The sequence below is a fragment of the Hyla sarda genome, chromosome 3 (assembly GCF_029499605.1).
Source record: "Hyla sarda isolate aHylSar1 chromosome 3, aHylSar1.hap1, whole genome shotgun sequence".
Lineage (NCBI taxonomy): Eukaryota > Metazoa > Chordata > Amphibia > Anura > Hylidae > Hyla > Hyla sarda.
The window spans coordinates 64,601,220-64,626,568 of NC_079191.1; the positions used below are offsets into that span (position 1 = coordinate 64,601,220).

The window sequence follows — 25,349 nt, forward strand, 5'->3', positions numbered from 1 at the left end:
GGAGATATTTCGATAATACTTGGTCACGTTACTTATATGTCCACTTAAAATATAGGATAGTTAATTTAACACTTAACCACCCCCATTTGTGAGGGTCGGGGTTTTTGATCGAGATAGGAGGTGGGGATAGGAGGTCAAATTAGGAGGTCGGGATTAGGAGGATGGGATAGGAGGTCGGGATTAGGAGGTCGGGATTAGGAGGTCGGGATTAGGAGGTCGGGATTAGGAGGACGGGATTAGGAGGACGGGATTAGGGGTTGGGATATGACAACAATATATGGGGATGGGATATGAAGTCAAAAGCTTCCTCCTCTGTTGATTTTCTTCCCCAACAAGGATGAGGAAAGAAAAATCGGCATTTCATTAGCTCACAGTGTTGGAAATCCTCGCAGGGGAAGGGGGTGTGTCCCTCCCTTGTGGTGGTGGAAGGTGATTGGTTGGCTGCTCCTGCAGCCTTGTCCATGAATCATCTCTTGTCCATGATTCATGGACAAGTCTGATGCTGCTGTAGGTCTGGTAAGTGTCACAGTAGGTATGTATACCCCTAGGGGTGGGATTTTTAGGAGCCGTTTTCTTTATTAAATATTAAAAAAATGTTAACTTCTTAAGGACGTAGGGCGTACCTGCACGCCCGGTCCCGGTATTTAACCCCTTAAGGACGCAGGACGTAAATGTACGTCCTGGTGAGGTGGTACTTAACGCACCAGGACGTACATTTACGTCCTAAGCATAACCGCGGGCATCGGAGCAATGCCCGTGTCATGCGCGGCTGATCCCGGCTGCTGATCGCAGCCAGGGACCCGCCGGCAATGGCCGACGCCCGCGATCTCGCGGGCGTCCACCATTAACCCCTCAGGTGCCGGGATCAATACAGATCCCGGCATCTGCGGCAGTTGGCGATTTAAATGAACGATCGGATCGCCCGCAGCGCTGCTGCGGGGATCCGATCATTCATAACGCCGCACGGAGGTCCCCTCACCTTCCTCCGTGCGGCTCCCGGCGTCTCCTGCTCTGGTCTGTGATCGAGCAGACCAGAGCAGGAGATGACCGATAATACTGATCTGTTCTATGTCCTATACATAGAACAGATCAGTATTAGCAATCATGGTATTGCTATGAATAGTCCCCTATGGGGACTATTCAAGTGTAAAAAAAAAAATGTAAAAGTAAAAAAAAAGTGAAAAATCCCCTCCCCCAATAAAAAAGTAAAACGTCAGTTTTTTTCCTATTTTACCCCCAAAAAGCGTAAAAAACTTTTTTTATAGACATATTTGGTATCGCCGCGTGCGTAAGTGTCCGAACTATTAAAATAAAATAAAAAAAAGTCCAAAATTCCTACTTTTTTAATACATTTTATTAAAAAAAAAATTATAAAAAATGTATTAAGTTTTTTATATGCAAATGTGGTATCAAAAAAAAGTACGGATCATGGCGCAAAAAATGAGCCCCCATACCGCCACTTATACGGAAAAATAAAAAAGTTAGAGGTCATCAAAATAAAGGGATTATAAACGTACTAATTTGGTTAAAAAGTTTGTGATTTTTTTTAAGCGCAACAATAATATAAAAGTATATAATAATGGGTATCATTTTAATCGTATTGACCCTCAGAATAAAGAACACATGTCATTTTTACCATAAATTGTACGGCGTGAAAACAAAACCTTCCAAAATTAGCAAAATTGCGTTTTTCGTTTTAATTTCCCCACAAAAATAGTGTTTTTTGGTTGCGCCATACATTTTATGATATGAGTGATGTCATTACAAAGATGAAAAAATGAAAACGTAAACATTAAATTGTCTGAGTCCTTAAGGCCAAAATGGGCTGAGTCCTTAAGGGGTTAAAACGGGGTCAAGCCGTGACCCCGCATCATACTGGGTCGGTCCCGGCGGCTAATGATAGCCGGGACCCTGGCCGATCGTTGTGCCACGCACTATCGCGCGCTATTAACCCCTTAGATGCGGTGATCAAAGTGGATTGCCCCGCCTAAAACGAAAGTAAAAGCTTCCCGGCAGCTCAGTCGGCTGATCGGGACTATCGCGATAAAATCGCGTAGTCCCGATCAGCTAGGATGCGAGCGGAGGTCCTCTTATCTTGCTCCGTCACGTCTGATTGGCATTTGATTGGTCCAAGCCTGAGCTACAGGCTTGAGCTATCGAGCCCCTATAACGCTGATCCATGCAAAGCTATGGCTTTGCAGGGATCAGGGTAAAAGATCAGTGTGTGCAGTGTTATAGGTCCCTATGGGAGCTATAACACTGCAAAAAAAAAAAAAGTGAAAAAAAAGTTAATAAAGGTCATTTAACCCCTTCCCTAATAAAAGTTTGAATCGCCCTTTTCCCATAAACAAAAAAAAACTGTGTAAATATGTGGTATCGCCGCTTACGGAAATGTCCGAACTATAAAAATATATTAATTAAACCACACGGAGAATTTTTAATCTATACATTTTCCTATATAAGTAGGGTATCATTTTAACCGTATGGACCTACAGAATAAAGATAAGGTGTCATTTTGTACCGAAAAATGGACTGCGTAGAAACGGAAGGCCCCAAAAGTTACAAAATTGTGTTTTTTCTTCAATTTTGTCGCACAATGAATTTTTTTTCCGTTTTGCTGTGGATTTTTTGGTAAAACTACTAATGGCACTGCAAAGTAGAATTGGTGGGGCAAAAAAAAGCCATCATATGGAATTTTATGTGCAAAATTGAAAGCGTTATGATTTTTAGAAGGTAAGGAGGAAAAAATGAAAATGATAAAACCCTGCGTCCTTAAGGGGTTAAACAACCATATTACAAAGTCTTTCATTTTTAACAGTAAGAACATATGAAAAGTTTTTGGATCTGCAGTGCCCAATTAAAGTGCTCATGCACAGTGCACTGTTTTGCATGTAAAACAGATGTGTTATGTTGAAAATAAGTACCATGTTTATAATAAAGCTGTAAAAAAATGAAAATAAATGTGAACTGTGACGTGTTTCCCATTGACTCCTGCACTTGTGTGATCCTCGTGTGAATAATACCAATGTGTATCTTTAGGAGGTAGACGGCAAAGCTTCTAATTCATCCACTGCAAGTAAAGAGCTTGAAATCTATGATTTGATACAGTTGTTACACAAAGAATATTAAAAAAAAAACTTTTTTATTTTTTTTATTTTTATTTTTTTTACACAATTAACCTTTTACGTACCACAATGGCCGAGTAGTAATATTTTAGTTAAAGGGGTAATCTGGAGGAAAAAAAAGTATTTTTTTTTTAATCAACTGGTTCCGGAAAGTTATTCAGACTTGTAAATGACTTCTATTTCTAAATCTTAAGCCTTCCAGTACTTATCCACTGCTGTATGCGCCAGAGGAAGTTGTGTAGTTCTTTCCAGTCTGACCACAAGGCTCTTTGCTGCCACCTCTGTCCCTGTCTGGAGGAGGAGAGGTTTGCTATGGGCATTTTCTCCTGCCCTGGACAATTCCTGACATGGAGTGTCACCAGACAGCACTGTGGTCAGACAGGAATGAACTACACAACTTCCTCCTGGAGCATACAGCAGCTAAGTACTGGAAGGATTAAGATTTTTAAATAGAAGTCCTTTACAAATCTGTATAACTTTCTGTTCACCAGTTGATTTGAAAGTTTTTTTTATTTTATTTTATTTTTTTTTGTTCCTCCGGAGTACCCTTTATATGTACCTGCAATTATTATATGCATGATAGATTGTCCCTGCGAAATAAAAATGTATCTGTAAAAAGATTTGTTACAGTGTAAATGATGATTTGTACCTTGACCTGAAATTTCTGTTCCTTAGAATTTTGCTCTGGAGTGGATGGAATGGCCCAAACACTATTCATGTGAGAAGGTCCTGAGCCTCCTGACTTACTATGATATGCAAGAGAGGAAGGCTGGCCGAGTACACGATGCCCAGCTACAGGCTGTCCGGTAACATTGGGCCCATTTACTGCCAACTCTGCCGCACTTTGCCTTCTGTCAGTTTAGTTTTACTCAATGCAATGACCCAGTATTTCCCGACTAGTCTGCCCCCCACTGTTGCAAAACTACAACTCACTGCATGCTGGGAGTTGTCGATTTGTAACAGCGGGAGGGACACTGGTTGGGAAACACTGCAATAACCTCACCAAAATCACTGCCATTATTCTCGTGAGCACATCTCTTTTTTGGCACAAGGAAATGTGCTGCCGACAAATTGTCGTTTTTAAAAGGGTCTTTAGAAAAACGACTTTAAACATTTGGTGCTGCTTGAAAAGTAAAGGAGATCTACAGTGTTACACTTAACCCCTATCTACATGTGGTGACACAGGGGTGCAAGGAATACCTGATCACTTCGTGACGCCAGGGCACTGTTAGTCTATACACAGTCCGAGGTTGAAGATAGCTTCTCCTGGGCCATACACGGGGAGTAACTGTCTTTACTGAGCAGGTTGCAGATGGTATTACACAAACAGTATGGAGCAGGGTGGGAGAGGATTCAGTGTAACCCTTTGGGAGCCCTGTTGCCTTGCTGGGACTTATGGTGCTTTTCACCAACTTGATTAATACTGATTTGATATGACACAGAAGATTTTCCAGGCTGGCTAGGGCTTTCTCCTAGGACTGTATGTACCTTTTTCCAGCCCACTGGAGCACCTGAAAGTAATTTATGCAGGCTAAAGTCAGCAAACGCCGAGCCGAGAAGTTCGTGACGAATCGAATCACTGTAACTTCGCTCATCTCTAGTGTTTTCCTAGATGCTGCAGAAAAATGATGTGGTTCACATCACTTCATAAATTTGTACAAATAACAGGAAGTCCCTGGATAGCACCCAAAACAAAAACTGTGAAAATCTAATATGTATTCATACCCCCGACGGTCACTTGAGTATATTTGCACAAGAACATTTTTTTTTTCTGCAAACCTTTCCCCCTGCAAGCGCACAGCAAAAAAATGCTATTGCATGAGAATGACGCAAAATGATATGTATTTACACACACATATAAATAAATGTGTGTGTGTGTGTGTATATATGTGTATATATATATATATATATATATATATATATATATATATATATATATATATATATATATATATATATATATACACATACACACACATATACACACACAGGTGCGCACACATATAAATATTTTTTTTTATATATACTGTATATCTATTAGATTTTTTTTTCCTTCTTTCCTCAGGTTATATTTGTATTTAATTATTGCCTTTTATAAATACTTAATATTCTCAGTTGTTCTATTAAGTGTTTATTTTACAGCTTTAATTTAATAGCATTTATCTGTTCATCCTATTTCTTTTATCATTTTGGTAATTTACTGTTTATTTTAATAAATATATATCATTTTTCTCTTTGTACCTATTCTAAAACTTTAAATTTGTATGTTTATTATTATGTTAATGTTTAATAAATATTATTCAAAAATGTTATCATATCTTTTGCGCAAGTCAGTGCACAAAATAACAGCACACGCCTTCCTCCCCCCAAAAGCATTAAAGGGGTACTCCGGTGAAAAGCAATTTTTTTCATATCAATTGGCTCTAGAAAGTTAAACAGATTTGTAAATTACTTCTGGTAAAAAATCTTAATCCTTCCAGTACATTTTAGCTGCTGTATGCTCCAGAGGAAGTTGTGTAGTTCTTTCCAGTCTGACCACAGTGCTCTCTGCTGACACCTCTGTCCATGTCAGGAACTGTCCAGAGCAGAAGAGGTCTGTTATGGGGGATTTGTTTCTGCTCTGGACAGTTCCTGGCACGGACAGAGGTGTCGGCAGAGAGCAATGTGTTCAGACAGAAAAGAACAACTCCACTTCCTCTACAATATACAGCAGCAGATAAGTACTTGAAGGATTAAGATTTTTTTAATGGAAGTAATTTACAAATCTGTTTAAAGGGGTTTTCCACCCCTAGACATCTTATCCCCTATCCAAAGGAAAGGGGAAAAGATGTCAGATCGCCGAGGTCCCACCGCTGGGGACCCCCGGAATCTCCGCTGCGGCACTCCGCTATCATTACTGCACAGAGCTCACTCGCTCTGTGCATAATAACCGGCGATACAAGGGCCGGAGCATCATGACGGCCCGCCCCCTTAATGCAAGTCTATGGGAGGGGGTGTGATGGTCGCCACGCCCCCTCCCATAGACTTGTATTGAGGGGGCGGGCTGGGACATCACGAGGGGGCGGAGCTGTGACGTAACGATGCTCCAACCCCTGTATTGCCCGTCACTGCGCACAGAGCGAGTCTGCTCTGCGCAGTAATGATAGCAGGGTGCCGCAGCGGAGATCCCGAGGGTCCCCAGCAGCGGGACCCTGGCAATCTGACATCTTATCCACTATCCTTTGGATAGAGATAAGATGTCTAGGGGCGGAGTACCCCTTTAACTTTCTGGAGTCAGTTGATATGAAAAAAAGCTTCCCACCGGAGTACCCCTTTAAGTCCTAATTTTTCTACATTTTAGTATGATTTTTTTATCAGCCTTATTGTAAAAAGCTATTTTTTTTCTTGTTTATTTTTTAATTTTTTATTTTCTTTCTCTACAGAATTGTTAAGCCACGAGTCAGAAATGGGATTCCCTGCTTTGAAATTGAATGGATAACGCCAGGTTTGTATCAAATATACAAGAGAAAAATCTTGGCATGTCTCAGCCTGACCCCAATCCTTCCACCTCAGCACCTGAAATAAGGCAATAATATTCAGTTTGCAGCTCCCCCATAAAGATGGATGTTCAGTTTGGCAGAGCATACACATTATTTATATAGTGTGAGGTAAGATGATGACTGTTATCAGTGCTGCTGCTTATCTACTTAGGAAGCATAGGATTATAAAAATCCAACCTGTCGGACCCTTGTTTGGACACAGATCCACAAAAAAAAGCACTTTTTTGCTCTCAGATGTTCCTCTCAGATGTTCCCGTCCCCAGGAAGAGCCGACGTAGGCAGATCCCCCCCCCCCCCCCATGCGGCACCCCGCTATCATTACAGCACAGAGAGAGTTCGCTCTGCACGTAATTACGGGCTATACAGGGGCCGGAGCATCGTTACGTCACGGCCTGCCCCTTTCAATACAAGTCTATGGGAGGGGGCGTGTCGGTCGTCACGCCCCCTGCCATAGACTTGCATTAAGGGGACGGGCCGTGATGTCACGAGGGGCGGAGCCATGACGTCATGCTGCTCCGTCCCCTGTATCGCCTGTCATTACGCACAGAGCAAACTCGCTCTGTGCTGTAATGATAGCGGGGTGCCGCAGCGGGGATCCCGGGGTCCCCAGCAGTGGGACCGTGGCGATCTGACATCTTATCCCCATCCTTTGGATGGGGGATAAGATGTCTAGGGGCGGAGTACCCCTTTAAACCAGGAAATAACTAGGTTTTTTTTTTTTTTACTTGAGCTGGCAGGCATACAGTGGTTGCAGAGCGCTCATTTTTGGACCGTATGGATTGTGAGAAGGGGGTATACTGGAATGTATCTTTTATTATTCAGTTTTGGTATAAAAAACAAATCAGCTGGACAACCCCTTTAACCCATCAAATGGTCTTGTTAATAGCAACCATGAAACCTAAAAGTGGTTGAGAGGGAAGGCTCCTTCTGTAAGCCCATCAGCACCCCTGACCTGTTTGTGTAATATAGTACTTAAAATAGATAAATAAATAAAATTCTACAAAATTAACATAAACAATTCAAAACATTTAAAAAAAAAAAGTTAATTATTATTTATTATTGGAAACGCACCTAAAGTGGAAAAAAGTCACCTTTTCTGTCCGTTATGATGAATTTTTAAAATAAAATAAGTACCACAATTGCTGTTTCTGACTCCCAACATGCCTGCCTATTGGCTGTATGAAGAAGCCATTAGGCTCATGCTATTTGTAGCGGCGGTGTAGAACGTGCGGAATGTCTGCCCTGCGGACGTTCGGCATATTTGCATGATCCGGCGGGCGCTAGGGCTGCTCGGAAATGTGCAGCCGACATTCGGGCGTGTGCACAGTGCAGCAGAATCCTATTGAAATCAATGCTGCAGCAAAGTGTCCGTGCGGAATATTCCGGCGGCATTCCGTGCTGTCATTCCATCAAGTCAACATACCCTAAGGCAGTGTTTCCCAACCAGGGGGCTTCCAGCAGTTGCAAAACTACAACTCCCAACATGCCCGGACAGCCAACGGCTGTCCGGGCATGCTGGGAGTTGTAGTTTTGCAACCGCTGGAGGCACCCTGGTTGGGAAACGCTGCCCTAAGGAGCTGCAACTTTGCTCTGTTCACTTGAATGGGACAATCAGCAGTAATATTAAGCAGTTGAAATATTAAGCAGTTGGGATATTAAGCAGTTGGAATATAAAAGATCAAGCTACTTGCAGAACAGTGGCCCCTTTAAACAGCTGATTTGTCTGGGTGCCGAGAATCAGAAACCCATGGGTGACTAGACTATACATTTTTACAGGCTAGATAACCCCATTAGGATGTGTTCACATGTACAGTATCTGCTGCAGATTTGAAGCTGTGTTCATTATCTGCAGCAGATCCTGTACGTGTGAACACACCCTGAATTTGTTGTTTTTACGACACAACAATGATGGTAAAACCCAAACCCAATAAATCCTGCCCGCGCCGCTCAGCTCCCACTGCTAGAAGACTACAACTCCCAGCATGTCCTCACTGTAAGGGCATGCTTGGACTTGTAGTCTTGCAACAGTTAGCAGACAGATGGGAGTTGTGTGGCGCTGGCAGGTGAGAAGGGGGGGATGTAAATCCCTGCAGTGTCCCTGTAGCGAAGTGAGGGTAGCGGGGAGAAAGCATGTCGGAGCCCGGGCGGCAGTAGCTTTTCCTGCTCCATGTTGGAGCTGGAGTAAATTTAGTCAATTTTTACGTTGCGACTGTTTATTGCGCAACTGCGACTGTTGCAGTTAATAAATACCTGACCACTGCAAGTCAAAAATGCAAACTAGCGTAAATCAAGCGGGAACATTTTTTTTAACTTTCGATTGCTAGAGAAAGTCGCACGTAAAATAGGGTAGGCGCAATTGCGACAATTTAGCGCCAAAAATAGTCAGAAAAAAATTACTAAACCCCTTAGTAAATGCCCCTCAATATGATCTAAGAGAATGTCCTTTTCCATATTTGGCTGGTCCCGCATGATTGACATACAGGGCTCCATGGTGGGAGTGGGTTAGGGTGGGGAGGAGGCGTGCCGCTGCGAGAGTTGACCGACCCCTTCGACTGTTCACTGGCATTACGAGACAGCATGAAAATAACGTCACAAACTGCTGGAAAAGTAAGGAAAAGGACCTTCTCTCAGATTGCACATGTCCTAACTGATACGGAGGTGACAGTTTTGCTATCCAGGAATAGAAAAACAGAGCTAATTTCTTTAAAAAAAAAAAACAGCTTCACGTCTGTCCCCAGGTTGGGTGTGGAATTACAACTTGGCTCCATTCACTTCAATGGAACTGAGCTGCAGAACCACACCCAACCTGTTTTTTTTTAAAAGAAATTAGCTCTGTTGTTCTATTCCTGGATAACCCCTTTAAATGCTAAGTCAGTGTTTCCCAACCAGGGTGCCTCCAGCTGTTGCAAAACTACAACCCCCATCATGCCCCGACAGCCAACGGCTGTCGGGGCATGCTGGGAGTTGTAGTTCTGCACCACTTGGAGACACCCTGGTTGGGAAACATTGTGCCAAGTAATAATAGGGGTGCGGGGGAGGGGGGGGAACATAAAAAAAAAGAAACCTTGTTCACTTGTTTTTATATGCCTGCGTACATAACAATTCAGTGACTTTAATTTGTATGAAATCTTCTATAACCCCTCAATCCTCTCCGTGGTGTCACTGCCAGGAAGGCACTGAGATTTGTCACACATGATTGACAGTCACTGGGAAGTGTTAAGTGGAGATAAGGGGATCATAGGGGACGGGATACACATTAGAATTCTTCAGTCAGGCTATGGCTGCCATCAGGTGTAGTGCTGCATCATTAAACATTATTTTCCACATTTGTTTAACCCTTTTTTGCTACATTTTAATCAATGTAATTATTATTTTTTTTTGCTGTACATGTTGTATACCACATGGCTAAATGCCTAAGGAAATCCTGAAAACATGACCTGTTTGGGGGGAGGGAGGGTTTGAGGACCGCACTAGAGAAAAATTGCTTTAAGCAAAGAGCAAGTTTGTTAAAAAAAAAAACATACTAGGCCCATACTAGTACCCTTAAAGGGGTGCTCCCATGGGAAACTTTTTTTATTTAAATCAACTGGTGCCAGAAAGTTACACAGATTTGTAAATTACTTCTATTAAAAAATCTTAATCCTTCCAGAACATTTTAGGGGCTGTATACTACAGAGGAAACGCTTTTCTTTTTGGATTTCTCTGATGTCACGACCACAGTGCTCTCTGCTGTCCATTTTAGGGACGGTCCAGAGTAGCATATGTTTGCTATGGGGATTTTCTCCTGCTCTGCACAGTTCCAAAAATGGACAGCAGAGGTCAGCAGAGAGAACTGTGGTCGTGACATCAGAGAAATCTAAAAAGTAAAGCATTTCCTCTGTAGTATACAGCCACTAAAAGGTACTGGAATGATTAAGATTTTTTTTATAGAAGTAATTTACAAATCTGTTTAACTTTCTGGCACCAGTTGATTTAAAAAAAAAAAAAAGTTTTCCACGGGAGTACCCCTTTAAAGGGTACCTTTCATATCACAAAAAATAACAATGCTTAAATATGTTACTCACTAGGTCATGCAGATTTTTCACATTTTTCTTTTTTGTGTCTAGCTTCTGTATGTGTCCCTCTGTTCTGCTGCTCTCATTTTGACATCCACTGCCCTCACTCACCATGTATTCCCTGCCCTCACTCACCATGTATTCACTTCCTCTGCTGTGCTGGGTTTCTTCATCCAATCACTGCAGGCTGCTCTGTAACCCCCCTCCTCTCTGTTTTCAGACAGAAGTCTTATAGACAGGACAGGAGTGAGCACAGGGGAGTGCTAGTCCCACCCTCACTTCCTGGACTTTGTCCCAGTCTGTGGTTCAGCTGGGACAAAGATGATGCTGCAACCGGACAGGATTATGTTCTGGATGGTATGGGGACCCCTAGTGGTCTTTTTTTTTTATTAGCCATGATTTCAGTAAAAAGGAGATACATTTTTCTTTTTATGAAGTGTATTAGAAAGGTTAATGTTTTTCCTGAGATGTACAACATGTAAAAAGCCTAATTGGCTGCATTTGTGGGAGTGGCGTGGGGTATATAAACTCCCCTCTCCCTCAGGTAGGGGCGTATGACTCGTGGGCGGTATTTCTCTTGCAGGATACCGTGTTAGGGCGTACGTCTCGGAGGTGTCAGTTGTTGCAGTGGGTTGCAGTTATTTCGTGTTTCGTGTTTCAGGTCGGTAAGTATCACTCCTGCCGCAGGCCCAGGCCCCTGACCCGGTTACCCGCCTGCCACCTGCTCGCTGCCGCTCTGGGGGAGCGCTGCTCCTGCGGGTCGCGCGGCCCGTCCTCTCCTGTCGGCTGTCAGCACTCGCTCGGCTGGCCGGGGGGGGGGGAACGGGTTGTTGGGCCCTGCACTACGGCGATTCTCCCCGGTGTTGCGCTTCCGGGTGTGGGTGGGGGACCTCCCTGGTTCAGCCGCGCCACCGCCGCTCGTCGGCCCGGCCGCTCCGTCCGGGCCTGGTGCCCCGCTTCCACGCCATCTCCTGCCTTGTGCGCTGGCTGGGCGGGGCTTCTGGCCCGGGGGGGGGGGGGGGCGGGGTTTCTGTGACGGCGTCGCCCGGCACCGCGGCGCTGCCGCTGCTCAGCCGTAGGACGCTGCCGCTGACGGCCTCCACACAAACGGCCCCGGCCATAGGGGAGGGGTTTCCCAGGACCCGCAATACAGTCCCGCTCCCCTTCGCCGCTCGGCTGGGGGGGGGGGGGTCCATTCGGTTTCAGTTAGAGCCACGCACGGAGGCCACAGCTTCCCTCCAGTGGCACGTAGGCCCTACTAATCACGCCGGATTCCTCCAGGGAGCAGCGACTCTTTCACACCACTGCTCCAGCACCCCCCCCCCTCCCCCCCCCCCCCCCCCGTTTTCACATACAAGGTGGGCACATGGCAGGAGTCGCCAGGCCCAGCAGGTCCTGGTTGCCAGGGGGAGGGGGCGTCAAGGGAGCGGGGGGGGAGCTGCTTGTCACCACTACGGCGCGGAACTTGTTTGTTTGATGTCACTGTATACATATATTTAGCTTGACGGCCGGTGGCTCGTCAACGTTGGCAGTCACGGTCAGTCAGGGTGCTTCCTGCCTCATCACGTTTTGCTTGCTCCACAGGGTACCAGGTGGTCGGATTGTGTCCGTATTCCCGTATACATCTCATACAGCTTTCAGTTGAGGTACTTACAGAATCAATATTAGAGAGGGGAACCATATGTTCTCCCCCCGTCTATCACTCCATACTCATCCCGTACATTTACGCAGTCACGAGCACTCCCGCCACCGGTTAGGACGCTGCTACTGACACGTCTTCAGAGCCACGTGCGTCACCACACTCACGTCAATCGGCCCCAGCCTGACTCAATTTCAGTTGGGGCTTGACGACATGGTTATTTCTGACTCTTCTTCAGAACGACTCGACATCACTCATAGGCAGAGGATCACCTGCGGCTGACTCATCTTCAGTGGGGTCCTCTGCGTATGCTGTTCTGACTCTTCTTCAGCGCAACAGCATACATTTAGCCTCAATTTCAGTATCACACTTTCCTCCATCACGCCTTTTTCGGTCGGTCACATTCATGTGTAATTAATCTTTTCCTTTAAAATATCCACAGCCGGAAGCCATTACCGTGCGGTCAGTACTCCCGGTGTTGGAAGCTTTTCAGGAATTTCAGCAGGTCAGTTCCCTCCTGTAGCCAGGAGAACGGAAAAAAAAAAAAAACCTGTGTACAGAGAGTATATATGCATATATAGGGAGGGTATATATATATATTTTTCTTTTTTCACTAGTCATTTTTTATTGTTCTCTTTTCCTCTTATTCTTGCCGGCACCCTTCTATGGCCCGGACAGGTTGCCAGCAGCATGTCTCAGCCAGCGGATATCGAGGAGGCACTCTCGGTTCCTGAGACTCCTGCCAGGGCCTCGGACCGAGGCAGCTTGCCCTCGTACAGGTCCTGGACCATCCCCAGGCTAATGGAAGAGTTGAGAAGGAGGGGTGTCCCCTTTCCGGCCTCAGCTAGGAAGGGCGAGTTATTCAACTTGCTGAATGCTGACCAAGCCCCCCGGGGTAGCCAGGCTGCGGCCCAGGATCAAGTTTCAAGCGCCTCCTTGTCTCAGCTTCACACGATGATGACTGAGGTGCTTACGACGGTGTCAGGTTTCAAGGCTAGGCTAGACCTAATGGAACTCTCCAGGAGTGACGTAGCAGTCCCGACCGCAGCGTCGCCCACGGCTTCTACCTCTCAGGCCACGCCTTCAGGTATGCCACATCCTCCACCGATCATCACGCCCGCACATTTCATCCCGGCAGCCATAAAAAAGGACATCCTTGAGGGAAAAGAGGTCAACCTCGCCTCTCTGCTAATTGCCACCACGGACGTACATGATACCAAAACCGTTGCCTGCGGGGAGCTGGCGGTCACGTTCAAAAGCAAGGACGCTAGGCTCAGCAGGAAGTTGAGTGTCACTGAGTTTGTGCTGGCATTTGGACTATTCAGGGACGTACTCTGTTCAGTCAGCCCTGGCCGCAGGGAGGAGTTGGACCTGTACTTATACAGGGTTGTGCAGATGGCGTACAAGTACGGGGGTACCACGTTTTACGAGTATCACAAGTCTTTTTCAGCAAAAGCAGCAGCCGCATACGCGCAGTTCGGCTACGTCACCAACTGGGGGTCCATAGACACGGAGCTATACTGCGAACATTTCGCGGGTCTGAAAGCCCCCTCCTGCACCGCATGCGGGGTGACCACGCATTCCTCCAGCTGGTGCCCGCAGGTCAGCAACCCAGGGGAACCCAGCACCAGTAGGAGCCTGAACGCCTTCACCCCTCCAGCTCCAAGGAATGTGGCCGCCCTAGATAGGCTCGGTAGACCAGTGAGGTACCTGGGCAAGACCCAGATCTGCAATAATTTCAATCTGTCCTCCTGCGTGTACAGCAATTGCAGACTACTACATGTGTGTTTCATTTGTTTCAGGGCTCACCCCAGCTCTATCTGCTCCCAGAAGGGCCCTCAGGCATGACTAGGCGTGGTACAGGTCCAGGTCCTCGCCCAGGTCCTAGCTGGTCATCCTGAGCCCGACTGGGTGAGATGGCTGGTGGCGGGTCTCTGCGATGGGTTTCACACAGGTTTGGTCGCTTTGCCACAAAGCACGCATGAATGTGGTAACCTGTCGTCAGCCCTTTCTGAGCCAGAGATCGTGTCCGGGCTAATCCAGCAGGAACTGGCAAAAGGTTTCATGATAGGTCCCTTTGATGTGCCCCCTTTTTCATGTTGGAGAGTCAGCCCTCTGGGGCTTGCCACAGGCAAATTCTCCAATAAAAGAAGATTAATCTATGACCTCTCAGCGCCTTATTCCTCCATCATTCCCAGCATCAATGCTTTAATCCCCTCCGACGAGTTCTCCATGAAATATGCTACTATTGACCGAGCCATACAGATCATCCTACAGTCAGGGAGAAACACTTGGTTGTCCAAAGCGGACATAACGGACGCTTTCAAACTACTCCCGATCAGACAAGACCTCTGGCAATGGCACGGTGTCAGGTGGCTGGACAAGTATTATTTCGCAGTTAAGCTCACATTCGGGGCAAAGAGCAGCCCCTGGCTCTTTGACCAACTAGCCACAGCACTGCATTGGGCACTCCAGAACGTGGCTGACTGCCAGCACGTCATACATTACCTGGATGACTTCTTACTACTCGAACATCCTAGTCTCGCTCCTCGCAACCTCACTTCACTACTGTCTCTGTTCAAGGAAATCGGGGTCCCAGTGGCACCTCACAAGACGGAGGGCCCCGTCAGGCAACTGGTGTTCTTGGGCGTCATCCTAGACACTGTAAACATGCAGGCTAGGCTTCCCCAGGAGAAACTAGTCAGAACCCGGGAGATGATACACAACCTATCCAGGAGTCGCACAGTAACCAGGGTCGAACTCCAGAGCCTCCTGGGCATGATGGCTTTCGCTATGAGGATCATCCCGCAGGGGAGAGCCTTCATATCCAGACTTTTGGACCTTCTCCCTTCAGTATCGGGTCAGAGGCAGGTCATCCACATCAACAATGAGGCGATGGCTGACCTACTCATGTGGGATCACTTCTTGGAGAGCTGGAACGGCGTCTCTTTCTTCGTTCCCCCTTTATCAGACGGGTCCCCGACTATAGTGTCCGATGCCTCATCGGTTGGCTTCGCAGCCATTTTCGGGAACAAATGGTTAGCCGGCCCCTGGCCAGCTGAGATCCGCAACATTCCTGACTTCACAGTCACGTCAGCCCTGTTTGAAACATTTCCCATCGTAGCCGCCGCTGCTGTCTGGGGAAACTCCTGGGCTAACTCCACAGTTCGATTTCTGTGCGATAATTCCGCTACGGTCGACATTCTCAACAGAGGACGCTCTAGGTCCCCCCACATAATGCGCTTTGTCAGGAGGTTCATTCTGTTGTCTCTCCAGCACAATTTCCATTTTTTGATCGAGCACATAGAAGGTAGGAAGAACTTGGCGGCTGATGCACTCTCTCGGGCTAAATTCGGTGTGTTTTTTCAGGTACAACCAGACGCAGACCGGGTCGGAGTCCCGGTGCCTCCGTTCCAACAACTGCTAACGGACTAGCCAGATACGTCTCCATTGCCAACACTCTAATCAAGAAGTCTCTAGCTCCCAGCACGGTCCGGGCTTATGATACCGCTTTGGCGGTTTTCTCCTCCTTCATGCAGGGCTTAGGGCTTTCCCCCACAATCCCTTTACACTCTGCCCTAGCTTTTGTTGGTTTTTGCCATTCTTCTTTACACTTATCCCAGAACACCATCAAACTTCACTTAACAGGTCTTCAACACCACAGGTCACTCTCGCACCCTCACGCCTCTTCTCTACTCTCTGCTCATCCGATCAAAGCAGCACTCAAGGGCATTTCAGTCTTGTCACACCCCAAATCTCTTTCTCGCGCTCCGGTCACGGGGATCTTTTCCGGGCTATGTCTTCCTTACTGGACACGCACCCTTTTGGCTTTCACCTCAGCACGGTCATCAAAGCTGCCATACACCTTGCTTTTTACGGCTTCCTTAGACCGGGGGAGTTCACGCGCACTGGCTGCCGAGCACCCGGGCCGACCCTGAGCCAGCTATCACCCAACAGGCTAGGTTTCATTTTCACCCTTCCGTCCACCAAAACCTGCAGATGGGGAGCATCCATCAGATATTTCCCCACCTCACATCAGTGGTGCCCAGTCTCGTCTCTCACCGACCTCCTCTCAATGCTGTCCGGGCAAGCAGCGGACAGTCCGCTCCTCCCGGTGGCTGGGCATGCTCTGTCTTCCTCCCAGTTTACCAGATACGTCCGCTCCCTAGTCACCATGCTAGGTCATGATCCCGCTGTCATCTCAGGACACTCATTCAGGATCGGAGCGGCCTCCGCAGCCTCCAAACATGATGTCCCAGCTCACATCATTAAGAAGCTAGGCCGCTGGAACTCCAGCTGTTTTGACCGGTACATTCCGGATCCCTCTACCGAAATGGCTAATGTGTTTAAAGTGTTGGCGTTGTGATACAAATAAAATAGAGTTACACCCTACTCTTGACTCTTTGCCCTCTATAGGCGTGCCCTCGGTCGCGGTTATTGGGCACACCTCATCCGCTGTTTGTATTTCTTAAATTCTGTACTAGGTCTACCGGGGTTCCAAGGCTCAGGACGGTAAGTACTCTTGTTCTCCTTTTTCGTATACTTGCTCGTTCGGCCTTTCGAGCCATGACCACAAGTAAAAAGCCTAATTGGCTGCATTTGTGGGAGTGGCGTGGGGTATATAAACTCCCCTCTCCCTCAGGTAGGGGCGTATGACTCGTGGGCGTCACCCACCCAACCCTCCCTTTTTTCTATCACAATCCATACATAGGGCATGCCCTCTATAGGCGTGCCCTCGGTCGCGGTTATTGGGCACACCTCATCCGCTGTTTGTATTTCTTAAATTCTGTACTAGGTCTACCGGGGTTCCAAGGCTCAGGACGGTAAGTACTCTTGTTCTCCTTTTTCGTATACTTGCTCGTTCGGCCTTTCGAGCCATGACCACAAATTAAAAGTTTTTGATTCTGGCAGTGCCCATTTAGCCCTCAAACACTTTGGGCATAAATTGGTAGATGTTGTTACCCAACTTCATGATTTTTTTTGTTTGGCTGCAGACTGGTTGTTTTAAAAATAAAAAAATATGATAGAAAATCTTTCAAAGCAAATGAACCCATTTTAGCAGCAGTTTAGAACACAAGACGCTCAGCATGGATTTGTGGTTGGTCTTTTTGATAAATGTGGCTGTATAAAGAGAAATAGAAATGAGAGAGAGAGGACAATGTTTACTGGGCAACAAATGCAAGATACAAAAAGAAGCGTAATCAACAAATCAAGGTCAGACTTTTTTAAGGTAAGGCTGGAGTCCACCTTAAATAGACCACCAAGACCATTATCAAGGATCAAGTCAGAGGAGATATATATATATATATATATATATATATATATATATATATATATATATATATATATATATATATATATATATTATAATAGATTATAGTAGAAACATTTAAGAAATGCCCATTATATATAGACCCAGCCAGGTATTACCGTAACTCACGATTATGATGTTTGTTAAAAGATTTATGATAAAGTCTCTAAAATAAAAAACAACTGAAATAACCAGAAACAAAGTGGAGCTTCGCACATCAACAGACGAATCTGAGCTGAGGTCTTCCTCCTGCTCAACACCTTGGACACGACGGCGTTTCGACATCCCATGGTGTGTGAATATATTGTAGCTGGAAGGGAGAGGTGGAACCCCCTTGTGGGATCATACACTGTATTGTGTGAATTGTGGCAGACCCTTCGAACTGTGTTCCTAACCAGGGTTCCACACAATGTTGTGGCTTTGAGTTGCCTTTTTGTGCCATACATGCCCTGCGCCATTTGGTGACATGTACAGTTCATAGAATCCCAGATGAATCCTCCTAGACTCCTGTCAATTCTTATTGCATCTTGATTTCCAGCCTTCCTTCTCTTTTTACTGGAGTCCATCTGATCCTGTTCCGCTGCTTGCTAAAGCTACCACAGACCTTGAGACTGGCACAGCTCTATACCAGTCCCATGATCTAAAGGCCTATTATTATTCTAGCATTGTACTTATGGTGCTAACAAAAACAACATTCTCATCTTAGGTCTTTATTTAACATTTAGCTTAGTTTCTCTTCTGCATCCTCTATGTGAGCTGTATTTTCTCTCTAAACTTGTACTTAGTCCATATAATTCTGTCCTGCAGGCTGCTTTGTATCTATTGTGAGCTGTCCTCAGAGGTTTCTCTCCTCCATCCACTTTCTGAGCTGCTGTGTAGCCCCCTCACTGCTGCCATGTCTGACACTGAGAGAGCAGAAAAGGAAGTCTGACATACTTATCTTTCTCTGAGTAGCAGCTAAATGATTTTTTATAACAAGAGAAGGAAAGGACACAATACATGTGTGGATGGGACAGAACATAGCACATGCATACGAAGAGAGAAGAGATGACCTATATCGATATGAGAGAAATATGTTGGGAATTAGCCGTTTCTAAATTAGGTTTAAGTGAAACACTAAATTGACTTAATACATTTGTTTATTTTCTCTGTTCTGTGACAGTCGGCTATGTTTTTCCCGATGACCACCCATCTGATGCCCCCTTGTTGAGCATTGAAGAAGAATGTCTCTTTACAGGGGCTTATCCTCGAGTCGTAGAACTGTTCCAAAAGGATAAACTGGAGGCTGAGATGCTGAAGCAGAAATGTGAGTATTTGGTTTTAGTACTGTGCGACCCTTACACTGCGCTATGCACAGTCACCATCTGGAGATAGAATACCAAATGTAATACAAGCCGTTTATGGGGCGTTTTTTCTATATAGATATATAGTGGAGATTGTCTCCATCATGGGGGCAGTTGTTATCGGCACAATTGTTTTTTCTTGTTTTTGGTTTTTGTTCTAGCTTTCTTATCTTCCTGTCTTTAAAAGGAATTTGCCATCAGAAGTAGCACGTTCAGGAAGTATTACATTAAAGTTTTTTGTGCTTTCGTTATTTACATTACAAAAAGCTAAAGTTTCCATGCGATTCAGTTTTGCATATATAGGGGGGACGTAAGATTTAGTCTAGATTACAGCATGTTTTCAAAGGAGGTTCCTGCTTGTGTTTACATAAAGAAAAAAGGTTTACGCTACCTTTTGGGATGATGTGAAAATGTAAACATTTATAGATTTTTTTATTTAATGTTGTGTATTGCATTTTTAAACTCTACATCGCCAAATACTACTATAGCTATTTTTTTGAATGGGGTCAGAACATACCATCTAGTGCGGCTTACTTTGAACTAGAGGCAAGTCTTTATATGCTTTGCTGTATTTGCTGTATTTGCAGCAAATGACCAAAGTTATGGTAAAAATGGCACAATTTTTTTTGCCTCCCATGACTAATAAAGCTTGTAAAAATGAGAATGACATTTTGAGAAAAAAAAATGGCACTCTTTAACCGCGATTAGCGAAAGAGTTTCAGAAAATTGTGACAAAAACATGGCAGTACCATGACAGACGTGCAACAGTACCTCAAATAAAACACCTACCTCCCCAACAAGTATCTTTTTAAGCACATGAAATTATTATTTTTTTTTTTTTACTTTTCTGGCTTTTTAAGTAGTTGTGCTCACATCATTATTGGATTTGTCTTCTGATGTTTTAGATCAGGGGTCCTCAAACTACGGCCCGCGGGCCACATGCGGCCCTCGGAGCGCATTTACCCGGCCCGCCGGGTGTTTTTGACTCAGGACATCCCTGTGTTCCGAAAGATGCTTTCGGAACACAAGGATGCATCGGTTAAGTCCCTGCGGCCCGCGTTTACTTTAAAAACGCGGGGACCGCCGGGAACAGGCGCACGCAGCGAAGTCACTGACTTCCCATGCGTGCGCCCATGGCAACGGAGCGGAGAAGCAGAGAAGAAGCAAGGACGTGCGCTGGAGGTAAGTGTTTACCAGCGGCGCGTCCCTTCGGTGTTCTGACCACCGATCCTCCGGTCCTGCTATGGCCGGAGCGGTGGTCGGAACACTGAAATGGGGCAGTACACAGGCATACAGCCTCCAGCCATGGCTGGAGGCTGTATGCCTGTGGGGGCACATACTGCCAATGTAATTTGGGGGACTATATTGCACCTAATGTGGTGGAACATACTGCACCTAATGTGGGGGAACATACTGCACCTAATGTGGGGGAACATACTGCACCTAATGTGGGGGAACATACTGCAAGCCTAATGTGGGGGGACTATACTGCACCTAATGTGGGGGAACATACTGCACCTAATGTGGGGGAACATACTGCACCTAATGTGGGGGAACATACTGCACCTAATGTGGGGGAACATACTGCACCTAATGTGGGGGAACATACTGCACCTAATGTGGGGGAACATACTGCACCTAATGTGGGGGAACATACTGCACCTAATGTGGGGGAACATACTGCACCTAATGTGGGGGAACATACTGCAAGCCTAATGTGGGGGACTATACTGCACCTAATGTGGGGGGACTATACTGCACCTAATGTGGGGGGACTATACTGCCAGCCTAATGTGGGGGACTATATTGCACCTAATGTGGGGGAACATATTGCACCTAATGTGGGGGGACTATACTGCAAGCCTAATGTGGGGGACTATATTGCACCTAATGTGGGGGGACTATACTGCCAGCCTAATGTGGGGGACTATATTGCACCTAATGTGGGGGAACATACTGCCAGCCTAATGTGGGGGACTATATTGCCCCTAATGAGGGGGAACATACTGCCAGCCTAATGTGGGGGGCTATATTGCACCTAATGTGGGGGGGACTATACTGCCAGCCTAATGTGGGGGACTATATTGCACCTAATGTGGGGGAACATACTGCCAGCCTAATGTGGGGGACTATATTGCACCTAATGTGGGGGACTATATTGCACCTAATGTGGGGGGAACATACTGCCAGCCTAATGTGGGGGAACTATACTGCCAGCCTAATGTGGGGGAACTATACTGCCAGCCTAATGTGGGGGAACTATACTGCCAGCCTAATGTGGGGGAACTATACTGCCAGCCTAATGTGGGGGAACTATACTGCCAGCCTAATGTGGGGGAACTATACTGCCAGCCTAATGTGGGGGAACTATACTGCCAGCCTAATGTGGGGGAACTATACTGCCAGCCTAATGTGGGGGACTATATTGCACCTAATGTGGGGGAGAACATACTGCCAGCCTAATGTGGGGGGACTATACTGCCAGCCTAATGTGGGGGGACTATACTGCCAGCCTAATGTGGGGGGACTATACTGCCAGCCTAATGTGGGGGGACTATACTGCCAGCCTAATGTGGGGGGACTATGCTGTCAGCCTAATGTGGGGGAACTATGCTGTCAGCCTAATGTGGGGGGACTATTGCACCTAATGTGGGGGAACATACTGCCAGCCTAATGTGGGGACTATATTGCACCTAATGAGGGGGGACTATACTGCGCCTAATGTGGGGGACTATATTGCACCTAATGTGGGGGACTATATTGCACCTAATGTGGGGGACTATACTGCCAGCCTAATGTGGGGGAATATATTGCACCTAATGTGGGGGAACTATACTGCCAGCCTAATGGGGGGGACTATATTGCACCTAATGTGGGGGAACATACTGCCAGCCTAATGTGGGGGACTATATTGCACCTAATGAGGGGGAACATACTGCCAGCCTAATGTGGGGGGACTATATTGCACCTAATGTGGGGGACTATATTGCACCTAATGTGGGGGAAACATACTGCCAGCCTAATGTGGGGGACTATATTGCACCTAATGTGGGGGAAACATACTGCCAGCCTAATGTGGCACATGAAAGCACATGAAATTATTATTTTTTTTTTTTTTACTTTTCTGGCTTTTTAAGTAGGTGTGCTCACATCATTATTGGATTTGTCTTCTGATGTTTTAGATCAGGGGTCCTCAAACTACGGCCCGCGGGCCACATGCGGCCCTCGGAGCGCATTTACCCGGCCCGCCGGGTGTTTTTGACTCAGGACATCCCTGTGTTCCGAAAGATGCTTTCGGAACACAAGGATGCATCGGTTAAGTCCCTGCGGCCCGCGTTTACTTTAAAAACGCGGGGACCGCCGGGAACAGGCGCACGTAGCGAAGTCACTGACTTCCCATGCGTGCGCCCATGGCAACGGAGCGGAGAAGCAGAGAAGCAAGGACGTGCGCTGGAGGTAAGTGTTTACCAGCGGCGCGTCCCTTCGGTGTTCTGACCACCGATCCTCCGGTCCTGCTATGGCCGGAGCGGTGGTCGGAACACTGAAATGGGGCAGTACACAGGCATACAGCCTCCAGCCATGGCTGGAGGCTGTATGCCTGTGGGGGCACATACTGCCAATGTAATTTGGGGGACTATATTGCACCTAATGTGGGGGAACATACTGCACCTAATGTGGGGGAACATACTGCACCTAATGTGGGGGAACATACTGCACCTAATGTGGGGGAACATACTGCAAGCCTAATGTGGGGGGACTATACTGCACCTAATGTGGGGGAACATACTGCACCTAATGTGGGGGAACATACTGCACCTAATGTGGGGGAACATACTGCACCTAATGTGGGGGAACATACTGCACCTAATGTGGGGGAACATACTGCACCTAATGTGGGGGAACATACTGCACCTAATGTGGGGGAACATACTGCACCTAATGTGGGGGAACATACTGCAAGCCTAATGTGGGGGACTATATTGCACCTAATGTGGGGGAACTATACTGCACCTAATGTGGGGGAACTATACTGCACCTAATGTGGGGGGACTATACTGCCAGCCTAATGTGGGGGACTATATTGCACCTAATGTGGGGGAACATATTGCACCTAATGTGGGGGGACTATACTGCAAGCCTAATGTGGGGGACTATATTGCACCTAATGTGGGGGGACTATACTGCCAGCCTAATGTGGGGGACTATATTGCACCTAATGTGGGGGAACATACTGCCAGCCTAATGTGGGGGACTATATTGCCCCTAATGAGGGGGAACATACTGCCAGCCTAATGTGGGGGGCTATATTGCACCTAATGTGGGGGGGACTATACTGCCAGCCTAATGTGGGGGACTATATTGCACCTAATGTGGGGGAACATACTGCCAGCCTAATGTGGGGGACTATATTGCACCTAATGTGGGGGACTATATTGCACCTAATGTGGGGGGAACATACTGCCAGCCTAATGTGGGGGAACTATACTGCCAGCCTAATGTGGGGGAACTATACTGCCAGCCTAATGTGGGGGAACTATACTGCCAGCCTAATGTGGGGGAACTATACTGCCAGCCTAATGTGGGGGAACTATACTGCCAGCCTAATGTGGGGGAACTATACTGCCAGCCTAATGTGGGGGAACTATACTGCCAGCCTAATGTGGGGGAACTATACTGCCAGCCTAATGTGGGGGAACTATACTGCCAGCCTAATGTGGGGGAGAACATACTGCCAGCCTAATGTGGGGGGACTATACTGCCAGCCTAATGTGGGGGGACTATACTGCCAGCCTAATGTGGGGGGACTATACTGCCAGCCTAATGTGGGGGGACTATACTGCCAGCCTAATGTGGGGGGACTATACTGCCAGCCTAATGTGGGGGGACTATGCTGCCAGCCTAATGTGGGGGGACTATGCTGTCAGCCTAATGTGGGGGAACTATGCTGTCAGCCTAATGTGGGGGGACTATATTGCACCTAATGTGGGGGAACATACTGCCAGCCTAATGTGGGGACTATATTGCACCTAATGAGGGGGGACTATACTGCGCCTAATGTGGGGGACTATATTGCACCTAATGTGGGGGACTATATTGCACCTAATGTGGGGGACTATACTGCCAGCCTAATGTGGGGGAATATATTGCACCTAATGTGGGGGAACTATACTGCCAGCCTAATGGGGGGGACTATATTGCACCTAATGTGGGGGAACATACTGCCAGCCTAATGTGGGGGACTATGTTGCACCTAATGAGGGGGAACATACTGCCAGCCTAATGTGGGGGGACTATATTGCACCTAATGTGGGGGACTATATTGCACCTAATGTGGGGGAAACATACTGCCAGCCTAATGTGGGGGACTATATTGCACCTAATGTGGGGGAAACATACTGCCAGCCTAATGTGGCGGACTATATTGCACCTTAATGTGGAGAAACATACTGCCAGCCTAATGTGGGGGGGGGGGGGGGGGGTGATTATACTGCACCTAATGTGGGGGAACTATACTGCACCTAATGTGGAGGAACTACAACCTAATGTGGGGAACTATACTGCACCTAATGTGGGGAACTATACTGCACCTAATGTGGGGGAACTACAACCTAATGTGGGGGAATTATACTGCACCTAATGTGGGGGGGAACTATACTGCACCTAATGTGGGGGGAACTATGCTGCACCTAATGTGGGGGAACTATACTGCACCTAATGTGGGGGACTACACTGCACCAATGTGGGGGGAACTATACTGCACCTAATGTGGGGGGGAACTACCCAGTTCCCATTGAAATACTGGTAAGTTTGTTGATTTAACTTTACTTGTTCTTCATTTTAAATATTGTATTTATTTGCGCTTTGTTTCTTCACTTCAGAATAAGATATATGCAGTGTGCATAGGAATTTGTTCATAGTTTTTTTTTTATTTATTTTTTACTCCGGCCCTCCAACGGTCTGAGGGACCATGAACTGGCCCCCTGTTTAAAAAGTTTGCGGACCCCTGTTTTAGTTGGTTCTCCTTCAGTCAATAACAATACTGTGCAGAACGTCACGTTTTTACTGCGGTTTCCTGATATTGCTGTAAATATTGGGAAATGTTACCAAGATTATGCAAATTGCTGTAAAATGTGCAATTTTTACCACAGTTTCAGTAACATTTCTGTAAGAACATGGCAAAAAATGCATGTTGTACCGACGAACACAGCTTGAGCCATGTTTAAGCCATAATCCTGTATGAGGTTTTTAATATCTCCACTCTCATAACATATTACCATATATACTCGAGTATAAGCCGACCCGAATATAAGCCCAAAAACCCAGGAAAACCTATTGA

At 46.5% G+C, this 25,349-nt stretch overlaps 1 protein-coding gene across 3 annotated transcripts in view; it reads left to right on the forward strand.

Moving 5' to 3' along the window:
* GEN1 (GEN1 Holliday junction 5' flap endonuclease) overlaps nt 1-25,349 on the forward strand; it is a 91,836-nt gene that overhangs the window by 60,767 nt on the left and 5,720 nt on the right. For all 3 annotated transcript variants that reach the window (XM_056564248.1, XM_056564249.1, XM_056564250.1), the window contains 3 exons: nt 3,801-3,931; nt 6,548-6,609; nt 18,832-18,975. In XM_056564248.1, the coding sequence (XP_056420223.1) occupies nt 3,801-3,931; nt 6,548-6,609; nt 18,832-18,975 (337 nt within the window). The remainder of the gene's footprint in view (nt 1-3,800; nt 3,932-6,547; nt 6,610-18,831; nt 18,976-25,349) is intronic.